The 14,848-nt window shown below is 43.5% G+C and overlaps 1 protein-coding gene across 1 annotated transcript in view; it reads left to right on the forward strand.

Moving 5' to 3' along the window:
• Positions 1–2,641: 2,641 nt before the first annotated feature.
• The window catches only part of ARIH1 (ariadne RBR E3 ubiquitin protein ligase 1), a 29,194-nt gene continuing 16,987 nt past the window's right edge, over positions 2,642–14,848 (forward strand). Inside the window, exons 1-2 of the mRNA XM_034432581.3 lie at positions 2,642–3,395; positions 12,960–13,027. Of these exons, the coding sequence (XP_034288472.2) occupies positions 2,973–3,395; positions 12,960–13,027 (491 nt within the window). The 5' untranslated portion in view covers positions 2,642–2,972. The remainder of the gene's footprint in view (positions 3,396–12,959; positions 13,028–14,848) is intronic.

Here is a 14,848-nt window from a genome sequence, read left to right on the forward strand (position 1 = left end):
ACTTATTACTGTTATTTACAGCTCTTCTTTTGAGAGTAGGACCACTGACTAAAAGAAGTGAAGCTGTGAGTTTCTTTTTGCTATACTTTTGTGTATTCAGGATTTGTCCAGGACACTCAACCATGCTTTATTTTAGCCCAATATTTTGGGTTCACGGGTGGAAGCCATACAGAATAGAATAGAATAGAATAGAATAAATAGAATAGAATAGAATAGAATAGAATAGAATAATAGAGTAGGATAGGATAGGATAGAACAGAATAGAACAGAATAGAACAGAACAATAGAGTAGAGTAGAGTACAATAGAATAAGGAATAGAGTAGAACAGAGTAGAATAGAATAGAATAAGGAATTGAGTAGAGTAGGATAGAGTAGAGTAGGATAGAATAGAATAAGGAATAGAGTAGAGTAGAATAGAGAAGAATAGAATAAGGAATAGAGTAGAATAGAATAAATTAGGAATAGAGTAGAGTAGGATACAATAGAATAAGGAATAGAATAGAATAGAATAGGGGATAGAGTAGAGTAGAGTAGAGTAGAATAGAATGGAATGGAGTAGAGTAGAGTAGAGTAGAGTAGAGTAGAGTAGAATAGAATAGAATAGAATAGAATAGAATAGAATAGAATAAGGGATAGAATAGAGTAGAGTAGAGTAGAGTAAAGTAGAATAGAATAGAATAGAATAGAAAATATGGAATGGAATGGAATGGAATGGAATGGAATGGAATAGAATAGAATAGAATAGAATAAATAGAATAGAATAGAATAGAATAATAGAGTAGGATAGGATAGGATAGGATAGAACAGAATAGAACAGAATAGAACAGAACAATAGAGTAGAGTAGAGTAGAGTACAATAGAATAAGGAATAGAGTAGAACAGAGTAGAATAGAATAGAATAAGGAATTGAGTAGAGTAGGATAGAGTAGAGTAGGATAGAATAGAATAAGGAATAGAGTAGAGTAGAATAGAGAAGAATAGAATAAGGAATAGAGTAAAATAGAATAAATTAGGAATAGAGTAGAGTAGGATACAATAGAATAAGGAATAGAATAGAATAGAATAGGGGATAGAGTAGAGTAGAGTAGAGTAGAATAGAATGGAATGGAGTAGAGTAGAGTAGAGTAGAGTAGAGTAGAGTAGAGTAGAGTAGAATAGAATAGAATAGAATAGAATAAGGGATAGAATAGAGTAGAGTAGAGTAGAGTAAAGTAGAATAGAATAGAATAGAATAGAAAATATGGAATGGAATGGAATGGAATGGAATGGAATAGAATAGAATAGAATAGAATAAATAGAATAGAATAGAATAGAATAATAGAGTAGGATAGGATAGGATAGGATAGAACAGAATAGAACAGAATAGAACAGAACAATAGAGTAGAGTAGAGTACAATAGAATAAGGAATAGAGTAGAACAGAGTAGAATAGAATAGAATAAGGAATTGAGTAGAGTAGGATAGAGAAGAATAGAATAAGGAATAGAGTAGAGTAGGATACAATAGAATAAGGAATAGAATAGAATAGGGGATAGAGTAGAGTAGAATAGAGTAGAATAGAGTAGAATAGAATAGAATAGAATAGAATAGAATAGAATAGATTTTTTTATTGGCCAAGTGTGATTGGACACACAAGGAATTTGTCTTGGTGCATACGCTCTCAGTGTACATAAAAGAAAAGATAAGAATAGAATAGAATAGAATAGAATAGAATAGAATAGAATAGAATAGAATAGAATAGAATAGAATAGAATAGAATTCTTTATTGGCCAAGTGTGATTGGACACACAAGGACTTTGTCTCCGGTGCAGAAGCTCTCGGTGTCCATAAGGAGAATAAAATCCATTCCTCAAGGATCACAAGGGAAATCCTAAAGTTTGGCCCCGACTACTCCGTAACCCACTCTGATCAGCTCGCGAGGCCAGAACTGAGGTCAAGAACCCAGAAGCAGAACCTGCCATGCATGCCAAGCGGGGCTCCCCGCATTAAAGCGGCGGGCATCCTGAGGAAACCAAACCGCCCCCTTCCCCCCCCCAAACAGGCCCCACCAACCAGCCTTAGCCACACCCAAGATGGCGGTCGCCTCTCCCCCCCCCTCCTCCCACCGCGCTTGTGGCGAGCGAGCGAGCGCGCGCGCACCCTCCCGAGGTGGCCCCCCCGCGTGACGAATTCCCTCCAAGCCACGCTCAAGATGGACGTGGGGACCCCGCCTACGGTCTAAACGAGAGAGAGAGAGAGAGAGAGAGAGAGAGAGAAGGGGGGGCGGCTGAGGGATGGAGAGAGAGGGGGAGGAAAGAAAAAAAAGGCGGGGCGTGGCCCCGCCCCCTCGCCGCTCTTCCCCCCCACCCCCCCACCGGATTTGTGTTGAGTGAGCGAGCGCGCGCGCACCCTCCCGAGGTGGCCCCCCGCGTGACCAATTCCCTCCCAGCCACGCTCAAGATGGACGTGGGGACCCCGCCTACGGTCTAAGCGAGAGAGAGAGAGAGAGAGAGAGAGAGAAAAGGAGGGGGGGCGGCTGAGGGATGGAGAGAGAGAGAGGGAGGGGGAAAAAAAAAAAAGGCGGGCCGCGGCGTGGCCCCGCCCTTCGCCGTGCGTGCCTTGCGTGCGTCCCGTGCGTGCGTGCGTGCGTGGTGGCGTGCGTGGAGGTGACGGAGCGGGCCGGACGCGTCCCTTTGTTGGCTCAGCGGCGCCTGTGAGGAGCGAGCGAGCGAGCGAGCGGGGCGGGCGGGCTTGTGGCGATCGCTCCGCCGAGAGGAAAAGGGAGGCGTGCAAGGCCGAAGCCTTCGGATCCCGGGGGAGTGGGAGTGGGGGCGGGGAGGAGGAGGGGGAGGGGGAAGGCGCCGCCCCGCTCCTGAGGGCCCGTCTCGCCGCCCTCGCGTGCTCCGGCTGCCCCCCCCCCACACCCACCCCCTCCGCGCGCGCCCCCGCTCGCTCGCTCGCCCCCCTCCCTCCCTCCCCCCCCCCCTCCCGCCATGGACTCGGACGAAGGCTACAACTATGAGTTCGACGAGGACGAGGAGTGCAGCGAGGACAGCGGCGCCGAGGAAGAAGACGACGACGAGCCCGACGACGACGAAGACGACGAGCCCGACGACGACAACCTCGACCTGGGCGAAGTGGAGCTGGTCGAGCCCGGGCTGGGCGTGGGCGGACAGCGAGACGGGCTGCTGTGCGGCGAGACGGGCGGCCTGGGGCCCGGCGGTGGCGGTGGAGGTGGAGGAGGCCTGGGCGGCAGCGGGCTAGCCGGGCCGGGCCCTGGAGGAGGTGGAGGCGGCGGCGGAGGAGGCGGCCTGGGCCACGAGCAGGAGGAGGATTACCGCTACGAGGTGCTGACGGCCGAGCAGATCCTGCAGCACATGGTGGAGTGCATCCGAGAGGTCAACGAGGTCATCCAGGTGCGCGTGCCCGCCGCGCGCCCCCGACGGTGGAGGGGAAATAGAGGGGGGGGGGAGAAGAAGAGAGAAGGGCCGCGCGGGCTGGAGCAAGAAGAAGCAGGCCCGGCGGGAGGGGGGGAGGAGGAGGGGGCGCTGCGAGAAGCGGCGAGAGCGGACATCGCCAGCCACGCCTTCAAGGGGCGATGCTGCTGGCTGGGGCTGGAACTGGGGCAGGACCCCCCCCCCCCTTTAATCCACCCCACCCGGAGGAAAGGGCGAGGGGAAGCCACAGGGATCCCTTTGCCAGGCCCCGAGATCGGCTTCCCCCCCCCCCCTTCCGCCGCCACCACCCAGCCAGCACTCCTCTCTTTCCATGGCTGGAGTGATCTCCGGCCTTGCAGCCCCAGCCTGGAAAGAAAGAGGGAGTGTGTGTGTGGGGGGGGGGGGATGCTCTAGATACAGCCAGAAAGGGTTAAGGTGCCCCCTTCCTCCTTTGTGGGCACTCCCCTTCAGAGGGGTGAATTGGGATCCTTAGCAGAGAAGAAAAGAAAGATTCTCCTCTCCCCACCCCACCCCCGTTGCTTTGTGGGCACTAAGGTGTCTCCTCCCCCCCTCTTCAGAGGGGTGAATCTGGGTGACCGCAAAGCAACTGGGAGGGGAGCATGGTTATCCTTTCTCTCCACTAAGAAGGACCCCGATTCACCCCTCTGAACCATGCTTTGTGGGCACTAAGGTGCCACCCATCTTCAGAGGGGTGAATCGGGGTCCTTAGCAGAGAAGAAAAGAAAGATTATCCTCCCCCCCCCCCAGTTGCTTTGTGGGCACTGTGTGTCTCCCCCACCCCTTTCCTACTTCAGAGCGGTGAATCAGGGTCCTTGGCAGAGAAGAAAGGATAACCATGCCTCCCCCCCTCCCAGTTGCTTTGTGGGCATTAAGGTGTCTCCCCCCCCCCCCTTCAGAGGGGTGAATCTGGGTGACCGCAAAGCAACTGGGAGGGGAGCTCTCCTCTCCCTTCTCTCCACTAAGAAGGACCCTGATTCACCCCTCTGAACCATACTTTGTGGGTGCCGCCCACCTTCAGAGGGGTGAATCGGGGTCCTTAGTAGAGAAGAAAGGATAATCATGCCCTCCCCCAGTTGCTTTGTGGTCACCAAAGTGCCCCGCCCCCTTCAGAGGGGTGAATCAGGGTCCTTAGCAAAGAAAATGTAACCCTACAACTGGATTGCGCAAGAAATGCAGGAAGGTAAAGAGCTCGGGGAGTGGGGGGTTGGTGGCACCTTTCGGTGTGTGCCAGGTAAGCAGTGACTGGTCGCCCCACCAACCTGGATGGGAACATGGCCAAGGCAGAGTCATCATCTTCATATTGGCATCACCCAGAGGGGAACCCCAGGCTTTGTAGGATCTGACTTGGAAGGGTTTGTGCAGTAGGAAAGCTCAGCCGCCCCAGTCCTGCAGTTGAGTGATACTGGCATGAATCCTTTTGGGTGACCCTGGGCAGCTGCTCAGAATGGCAACATGACAACAAGGGCAGGGCCCAGGAATGTGTACCTATGTCTTGGCATTTTTGAGAGGCAGGACTGTTCCGCAGTACTCTATGTACACAGTTGTTGAAAGGGATTGACTCAGGCTGGGTACAAGTTAAGTCCAATACGGAGTGGCGTTTCCATTGGTACCAAAAATATTCTAGAAATGTGATATGAGAGTAGGTGTTTCTTATTTCCTGGAACTTTTAACAAACCCTTATTGTGGGGGCAAGTGTATTTTGCATAGGACTGGCTGTCTTGTTAAAATTGTATAGCTTCCTGTTGATGTCACTGATATAAATGGGGACCAAAGTTTTTTAGCATTTGTAAGTTCTATTTCACGTTAGGGTTATCGTTAGAATTACACGGTTACAGTTCACACATCATAACGTCATATTGCTGGCTCTGAAAACAAGGCTAGGAAAATCCCAGATTAAGGCTTGAGTTATTCATAACCTGAGCATTTTATACCTTCCAGCTGAAACTGGCATCCAAAGTTGCAGAAGTTATAAACAATAAAATGGTTTAGCACAGGCGTGTAATTGCATTTCCTGTTCTAAGGTAAGTGAAGGTGTTGAATCAGTCTAGGTGGATCAGTCTTGCTCCTGCAATTGGTTGACTTGTAAGGATCAAAGGTGCTCTTAGCCTTCAAGATAATTCAAATGAGATGAACGCGGTCAGGAGGTGGACTGTAATTACTAAGTTTTAAGCTGTGCAAAAGTTTTGCCTCTAATTTGCATTGAGCTAATGACAATTGCTGAGTGCTAATGATGGATAGGTTTGGTTGAATTGATTTCCTGGTTTTGTTTGAAAACTCTCCTGGTTTTAGCATAATGACTATTTTGAGGCAGAGGTGCACATAAGAAACATTTACACCGTTTCCTTGTTTTAGCAGTATTTTCAGAAGGTGATCAGGAAACAGAGATTAGAATAAAATGGGGAGGGGGGTAGGTATCCACATCTTCCAGGGATAAATAACCTCTTCCTGTGAAGAACAGGAATGGTAATCTGTAATCCTGTCATTCCATAAATGTGTCCAATTCAGGTAAGTGATCTATGTCCAGCAGGTGAGAAAGCTGTATTTCTGCTTCCAAGAGCTATTCAGATAGGTATTCTCAAGAATTCCTGAGCAGCAAGGGGCTCTGGCCTTCTCTTGAGTGAGCATTCAGACAGCCCACAAGCGGCTCTTACCCTTCTGTGTAAATGTTGTGTGGTGTACTTGTAACGTTGAATACATAAGACCTTGTTGAGGTGCTGTTGACGTGGCTTGCCATAAAACCCCCTCTTTCTATCCCAGGTTTCTTTAGGATTGGCTTGATGGGCCCAGACACATTGGTGTTCATGTCCCTGAAACTCTACAAATATATATACATATATTTATAAAAACTTCCAAGGGTCATTCATGATGTGTTAGGCGAGGATGACAGAAGTGGTGAACTTTAGCCCCTGTATTTTAAAGAACTCTCCTAAGAGACGAGTTCTTCCTTATCCTCCTCTGTGTGTTAATACCAGCCTTGTGCTTACCTGGAGATTTGCTCTGACTTTAGGAAGGTGGAAAACAACCGAACTAAACACACAGCGGTGATTTTCTTTTTGCATTGAGAACTCACAAACAAGGCGACGTTTAATCCTCTAAAGATTTGCTAAAGGAAAGGGAAGAGCAGCTTGACCCTGATGCCAAGAACTTGAGTGGTAGTTAAAGCAGGGTGAGTAATTGTGGGTGTGGATGGGCCGTATTCCTTCCGCTTTCCCATTCTAATTGAACAGGCCCAAATCCAGAGATAATCTGGCTCTAATCTTCGATACAGAGGCAATGTAAAGACTGACAGTGAAGGACGTCTTTGTGTCTGGCAGGTCCAAGGTCAGATTTTTAAGAAGGTCTTATTAAGACAACTTGGTTAACGGACTGTCTTATCTTAGAATCACACTTGTTTCTTTATATGAATCAGTCTCTCAACTTTTGACCCTCGCTGCGGATGGCTGGGTAGTCCAATTTCCTTCAAGAAATAAAACATTAGAATTAAGGCCCTTTCGTGGTTTATCTCTTTGTTTTCTTTTCTTTTGTTAATTTTGGGATTGAGAGAGGAGCAAGTTGCCCACTCTAGTCAAATGGAGTGGCTAGTGAGACGGACTTCATGGCGGCATTTCGGTATCCTTGTCCTTAAATTGTCAACATTATCATTTGAGAAGGATTCAAATATTGCCTGGAAACCCTGCGAAATGAATATTGGCTTTTATCTCTTCATAGGGGAGTACACATGCATCCCTTTTAAATAGCTGGCGTTTAATGTCTTCCAGAGTACCTAATACGAGGACGCTATGCTATGTTTTGGCCCTTCTGAAATGTAATGGGGCCAGATTCCTTTTTCCATTTTTTTTTTAATTTGATTTATATGCCGCCCTTCTCCAGAGACTCAGGGCGGCTTACAATGTGCTAAGCAATAGCCTTCATACTTTTGTATATTTTATACAAAGTCAGCTTATTGCCCCCACAAACCGGGTCCTCAATTTACCTACCTTAGAAAGGATGGGAGGCTGAGTCAACCTTGAGCCTGGCGAGATTCGAACCTGCAGTAATTGCAGGCAGCTGGTCTTAATAACAGGGTGCTTTAGACCACTGTACTACCAAGGCTCTTGCATTCAAAAGCATGTTTTAATATTTTGGAAACATGAAGCCTCTGAACATTTCATTTGCCTTATTATTATTTTTTTTTAAAGCTGTGGAGAAGAAGAAGAAAATTGAATATGAAATGTGTTATGTTTAGTGTGTATATGCCATTATGGCCTGGTGTCCGATTCAAACCATTGCTACGTTCATGGTTTGTGTGGTAAGCTTCAAGCCTGCTCCACTACGTAAGAAATTCTGTTGCTTACCAAAGGATTGTACTTTTTTTTTTTTAAGTAAAACCCACCCGCCTTCTGTTTTTTTCTTCGCTTTGTGTATGAAGTAAACCACGTGCTTCCTACAGAACATTAATTAATAATGGCATTACAGTAGTCCTTGACCTACAACCGCAATTGAGCCTCAGATTTTTGTTGCTGAGTGAAGACAAGTGAATTTTGCTCTATTATACGAACTTCCTTGCCACCGTTGTTAAATGAACCACTGCAATAGTTAAGTTAGCAATGCCGTTCTTAAGTGACTCTGGCTTCCCCGTTGTCAGAAGGCGATCACATGACCCCAGGACACTGCAGCCGTCATTAATATGAATTGGTTGCCAAGTGTCTGAATTTTGATCACGTAATAAGGAAGCTGCAACGGTTTGTAAGTGTGAAAAACGCTCATAAGTCACTTTTTTTAATGCCATTGTAACTTCGAACGGTTGCTAAATGAACTGTTGTAAGTTGAGGACTACCTGATTCGTACCTAGAGATTCAATAAGTGACTTGAGGTACTTTTTGACATTTGGAATTCTTCCAGTTTTAAAAAAACAAAAACCAGCAAAAACTATTAGCAGGACGCTGTGATAGGAACCAATTTGTTGTCACTTGGGTGTTGTAATCTCTGGAGATTTTTATTTTTTTTGCAGTTTTCCCTATAAAGCAATAAGAGTTTCTCTGCCATTCTCATTTTGGAGTTATTGGGAATAGTGAGACCCAGATTCGAATTCCGCCTTAGGCAAGGAAGCTGGCTGACTCTCCGCCCTAGATTGCAAACTAGAACCCTGGTAGCACAGCAGACTAAAGCACTGTTATTAACATCAGCTGCCTGCAATTACTGCAAGTTCAGTTCTCACCAGGCTCAAGGTTGACTCAGCCTTCCATCCTTTCAAAGGTAGGTAAATTGAGGACCCAGTTTGTGGGGGCAATAAGCTGACTTTGTATAAAATATACAAAAGGATGAAGGCTATTGCTTAAGGCAGGGCGTAAGCCGCCCTGAGTCTTCGGAGAAGGGCAGCATATAAATCAAATTTTTAAAAAAAAAGTTGAAAAAAAACATCGGTCTGGACCAGGGAGGTTGGTTTTGGTCCAAGATCCTCAATGGAGGGACTAATTCATCTAGCAGTGAAGTAATTCATACCGATGATGTATATATATGCCAATCTACTGTATCTAGTAGATTGTATCTCATTCTAGGCGCCATGTTTCTGGAATTTTGATTTTAACCAAGTTTGTTACTCTGCCCAAATATTATCCCAAATGGGAAAGGATTGATATTAAAAAAAAGAGAGAGATTATGACTTCATTATTGCTACGATATCCTCAGAAATCAATAATCCTGATATTTAGGTTGAATATTTGGAAGGATTTCCTGGGCCGTGCAAATTGCAACACTTAAAAGTTTGCACGAATTGCAACACTATTGCCATCTACGTGTCAGCCTACATTCAACTTGTTTGCTTTTTATATAGCTGTATTTTTTTTTTTAATTTTGTTTGTTTACAGTGGACTATGGTTTCTCTCCTCTGATAGCATTGGCTGTGAGAATGATGAAATTTATATTTGTTAGCGAATAGGAAAGCAATACGTTGATGCTGGAGAATGGTGGTTTGGTTGTTGGCCTTGAACGGCAGGCTTCTCATTAAGCGATGATGTGACTGGTGGACTTTGAGCCAGCCAGCCTTTCACATAAGTTCGAGATTAAAGTCAGCAGCTGATGTTCCTTGGGAGAGGAAGTGATGGAGAACTCTGCAGCTAAGTTGGAAAACACCATCCCTGCAAATGTCTATGGAGATTCTCAGTCATCCAGGTCATGGTTGTCCCAAAGGTGCTGTTTTTTCTTCAAGAGGCAACTGGGGTTTCTGGTTTTTCTTCGAAGATGTTTTGCTTCTCATCCAAGAAGCTTCTTCAGCTCCTCTTCTTCAGAGCTGAAGAAGCTTCTTGGATGAGAAGCGAAACGTCTTCAAAGAAAAACCAGAAACCCCAGTTGCCACTTTAAATTGAAGTTAGCAATTTGCCATCCTCGGGTTCCCGTTTGCACAAACATACCTAATATTATGCGTGTGTGATATTTTAGTGACATGGCAAATTCTGTGTCTTATCCCATTTAGATTGTGCTATATTCTAAATGATTTCTTAGCGTCTGTAAAAGAGAGCTGGAACTAATTGTGACAGCCGTCCCAGAAATTAATACCGTTACTGAAGCTATTGCTTGTAATGTTGAAACGGCCTTAACAAATCCTGGATATATTTTTAACTTCAGAAGGGCTGCCTGTAGGGCTTGGACAGCTGATTTTTTTTTTTTTTTAATCACTCGCAGTCTTAGAGCAACAGAGTACATAGATTATCATGCTAGCACAGATCTAACTAGAAAAGAAGTGTTATGTAACATGTTGCCTTAGAATAAGATGACTGAACTTGGATGGTTTTTTTTTTTAGGCTGCAAATATTTTCTAAATAGGTAAGGCTTTTGATTAACAATTAGAATTAACAGATCTTTTGGCAGTATTTTGAGAAGGCCTGTGACATTTGTCCTAAATTCTGTAGAGATTTTTGCAGAGGGAAAAAAAATCTATCTTAAAAAAATGCTTCATCATTTTTTTTAGCATCATTCATTTTCTAACATCAAATGAAATCTTTTCAACATCCAATTTTATCTTTCATGTAACCTTGATACAGGGTTGTTTGGTCAATTCATTGTTTTGAGAAGTCAAAACAAAATTCCCAAAGAAGGCATTTGCCAAGAAAACTGCATGCGGATATGTCCACGTGTTCACCAGAGCTGATTTTATAGACCTATTTGTCTTACATATCCTAAATATAGACTTGAATTATATTTAAATCAGACTGTATTCTATTCCTGTTCCTTTTGCATTCTCCGGTGTTCAAATATAGTGGCATTCTTACCCATCATATAGATGTTACATTTAATTGCTTTTACGTACTTAATCTCTGAATAAAGTCAAAAATTGCAGAGGTTAAAGCCTTCCAAGATGGGAAGGCCTTTTGTTATTGTATGAACAATAAATCCTTGGAAGATATATATATTTTTCTGAATAAAGGGCAATAAGTCTATAATTCATCAAATACATGCAAATGAAAACCCTCCTCAATCTGGAAGGATATGTAATTCAACGTAAGAATTTGACTTGTATTGCTCATGTGCCTGGCTCAGCCTTATTGGCTTGGGATTCCATTTCTAGGGTTTCAGACAGGAGTCCTTGTCAGCCCTGTTCGCAAATGTGGTTGAACCTGGGATTTTCTCCATGTGAAGCACATATAGCAGAGCCATCATTCTGTTTTCAAGGAACATCTATGAATGTAGATTAAAAAAAAAAAGTCTGAACTCTTGAAAAACAAAATTCACTTTTGCTTCAGAACTGCTCATAGACTTCCTTGGCGGAGATCCTTTGATTGTGAGTTTTTGCTAAGACATTTCGGCACATTCCTCCCCTCCCCCCCCCTTTTTTTTTAATTCCTACCATGTTTCCCCAAAAATAAGACCAGGTCTTATATTAATTTTTGCTCTAAAAGACATATTAGGGCTAATTTTTTGGGAAATACGGTATTAAATGCATCAATCTGTCTGACAATCTTAAGTGGGGCTTATTTTGGGGGCAGGGCTTATATTACGAGCATCCTGAAAAATCACACTGCTTATCTTTCAACCCTCTAAATATTGGGGCTTCGCGATAGGGTGAAATCTCCCAAGAATTCTGGTTTTCTGGTGCATCCTTTTTTGATCCGTTTGGATTCTTCTGCCAGAGGCAGAAGTCATGGTTGGTAGGTAAACTAGAGAAGGCATCTCTTTGGTTAGTTCTGCAGCTCCCTCTTCCAGGAGGAACGAAGTGGGAGCTACCTTATTGCATGCACGAGCTTGCTTTGCCTGCATTGAGTCTGATTTCCCAGATATTTTGTTTATTATGAGATGTGAATGTTCCTGGTATTTGTCAGCTGGGCTTAGCTATTTGTTGTGCCTGGAGAGAGGGGTCCTTTACTTATGCAACAGCAAGTCCAGTTGCACAATGAAACATTAAACTGACACTTAATAGCTAAGAGGATTATACTTCTATGTCTTACCTGCTTTTCTATTTGGGGAAATCTGTACTAGTAATCCTTTTTAGTTTCATTGGAGTATGTAAATAACATGGAACATTCAGAATAACTTTAAAATCTGGATATTTTTTTAAGGTTAGTTGGACTCTTTGAGTTAGCTTGTTGGAGTCTGGTCTTAACATTGCCTGAACGAATTAATTTAATTTAATTTAATTTAATTAATTCCATTTATATGCCGCCCCTCTCCCTTCGAAGACTCAGGGTGGCTCAGAATACATTTTTAAAAAATCATTATAAAAAACATTTAAAAATTAAAAACATTAAAAACTCATTCATGGCCGGATCTCGCCAGATCACAAGAGCGAGATCAACAGCCCCAGGCCTGCTGGAAAAGCCAGGTCTTCACCGCTTAAAGCCAAGCACTCTAGATCTAGTGTCTTTAGGGTGAGTCCCCATTCTTGTACAGGCTCCACATTCTCTCTAATGTACCAATAAAGGAGAATATTTGTAGCTCAGGGTTGCAATGAGGGGGTCCTTGGTGCTCTCTGAGCTTGGTGGTTTTCTTGCAGACTGTTTCATTACTAGCACTGATAATGTTACCTGGTTTGTATAATGAAACATCTGCAGGGAAACAACCAAGCTACCCCCACAATCCTCCTCCTCCACAGATCCCAGTCCCTTCTATCCCTAGTTTGGGAAATGAAACACCTGCAAGACAACAGCCAAGAGCACCCCGGACCCTACAATCCTCCTCTTCCTCCCTAATCCTTCTGATCCTGATGATATTACCTCGTTGGGTCAGGAAACATCTGCAAGAAAACAACCAAGCTCAAAGAGCCCCCAAGGACCCCTCATCTCTAGTGTGTTTTAGAGGACTCGGGAATTCTATGGGACATATTCGACAGCGAAAAGTGTCATAAGAAAAAATTCAAGTTCCACAATTTTAGTTTTCACTCATTATTGACCAGTGCTGACCATGCAACTGGTTTCAACTTGTATTTGCCTTTGAAATAATTATCACGCTTATATCAGATGCAATTGGGATGGAGGGGGGATGAAGTTTTGGGAGAAAGGGCAGATCTACTGCTCCCATTCCTAAAAATGGCTTTCTTTCTTCCTCTTCTAGAATCCGGCCACCATCACCAGGATACTCCTCAGCCATTTCAACTGGGATAAAGAAAAGCTGATGGAGAGGTAAGTGAGGTGGTTTCTTTGTGTCCATGGACTGGAGGTTTGTCTTGGTCAAGAGATCCCCAAATTTGGCAATTTTGAAGACCTTTGGACTTCAACTCCCGGAATTTACTCAACCAGCATAGCTGGCAGAGGAATTCTGGGAATTGAAGTCCATAGGTCTTAAAGTTGCCAAGCTTGGAGTCCTCTAGTCTTGGTAACTGGGTGGGCAGAAAAGGCAAGGGGTTGGCTAGGAGAAGCTGCTTGTTCTCAAGCGATTATAAGTAAGGGGTTTATTTATTTTCTTCCTTAGGAGGCAGCCATCAAGAAAGCTTCACAATAAATATTGCAACATATGCAATATTGGTTAGAAATTTATTCCTAAAATTGGTTCTTCATCCTGCAACCATGAGGCAATGATGCAAAGGACTAATAATATAGTTAAAGAAACTCGAGCAAAAAAAAAAAAATAACTCTTTGATAACTCCTCCTTCCTGTCTTCCTCCTGGGTAGCCAGAATAGCAAGAAACTCAGCTATTGTGATTCCTACATTCTTTCAACAAATAGGGAGTAGGAAAAGGGCCATCTTTGTGAGCCAGGCCCATCATGCCTTGACATTTGAGGCTACTTAGAAATCAAAGAAGCCCATTGAGATCCCTCGGGAGGAGAGGAGGAAAAATGTTTCTTTACTTGGGCCAGTGATTGGAAAGTTACATGGTTTGGGCTTCTGCAAAATCCCTTGCACAGTTATTTCAGCCTGGGTGGTATAATTCCATATCTCTCTCAACATATTTTAAAAAGCATGTGGTGCCATTATGCGGCCCATCCTTAACCAAAGATGCTAACAGTTTGGAATTCGTTGTGGAATAAAGTTAAGATATTTGTAACATGAGATAAAAGATGATTTTTTTTGTTTAATAGAAACAATTGGCATAGAGGCATAAACTTCAGTGCTAGCTGCCTTAGTATCGGAACTAGCTTAGTAAAATTTATGTCAGAGATATAATGTGGCTTTGGCCTTATCTGTTGGGTGGACCAAAATATGGTTGCTTAGTTAATAGATCGGTGAAATGCACTTTGGGTGAGTGTAATAGAGAAGTGCAAGCTTGGAAAGGCTCCTAAAATGGCCTTAGGAGTTAAACGCTTAAACTTGCAACAATAGTCTGGAGCCTTTCTTATCAGCATAGTTAATTGACTGGCTTTGTCTAGTTGCAATTAATGATATCGGCATTTTGAATACTTTTCATGTTGGAGAGTTTATCTACAAGCATTATTAATCTGTCGAAGCAATGGTTTTCACTTTCAGTTTTTGATATCTAATTTCAAATCACTTTTAAGAGAACGTGGGAGGCTAGACAATATTTATTCATCGCTAGGGAGAATGCATCCAGTTTGATATTTTTTTTCAGAAGCAAAACTTGAGCTGCTGAACTAACAAGTATATTTCTTTGGAGAGAAGGAAAATGTGTTGTCTATGACAGTTCTAATTTAATATTTAATTTAATTTATTTAGAAAGCTTTTTGTACACGGGGCTGCGTTCGTATGGCTGAATATTTTTTTAATGTGTTTATTGATTGGTGATGGGTCATCAAATTGATGTTGAGTCTTTGTGATGATATAGATGACATTGAAGTTGACTCTTTGTGAACTTCTTTCTCCAGAATGTTCTGTTCCTAGCCTGACCCTTCAAGGTCTCCCAACAATTTTCCCCACTGGCATTGATTGTATCAAGAGTTGCGTTTGGCAAGATGGAAAGGCATCTCTTTGAATTTATCTGTAAATTTAATGTGATTGTATATGTGAGTGTGTGTGTGTGTGAGAGAGGGAGAGAATGAAAATACACC

This window comes from Pantherophis guttatus, chromosome 13, assembly GCF_059756535.1.
Source record: "Pantherophis guttatus breed Tessera chromosome 13, ASM5975653v1, whole genome shotgun sequence".
Lineage (NCBI taxonomy): Eukaryota > Metazoa > Chordata > Lepidosauria > Squamata > Colubridae > Pantherophis > Pantherophis guttatus.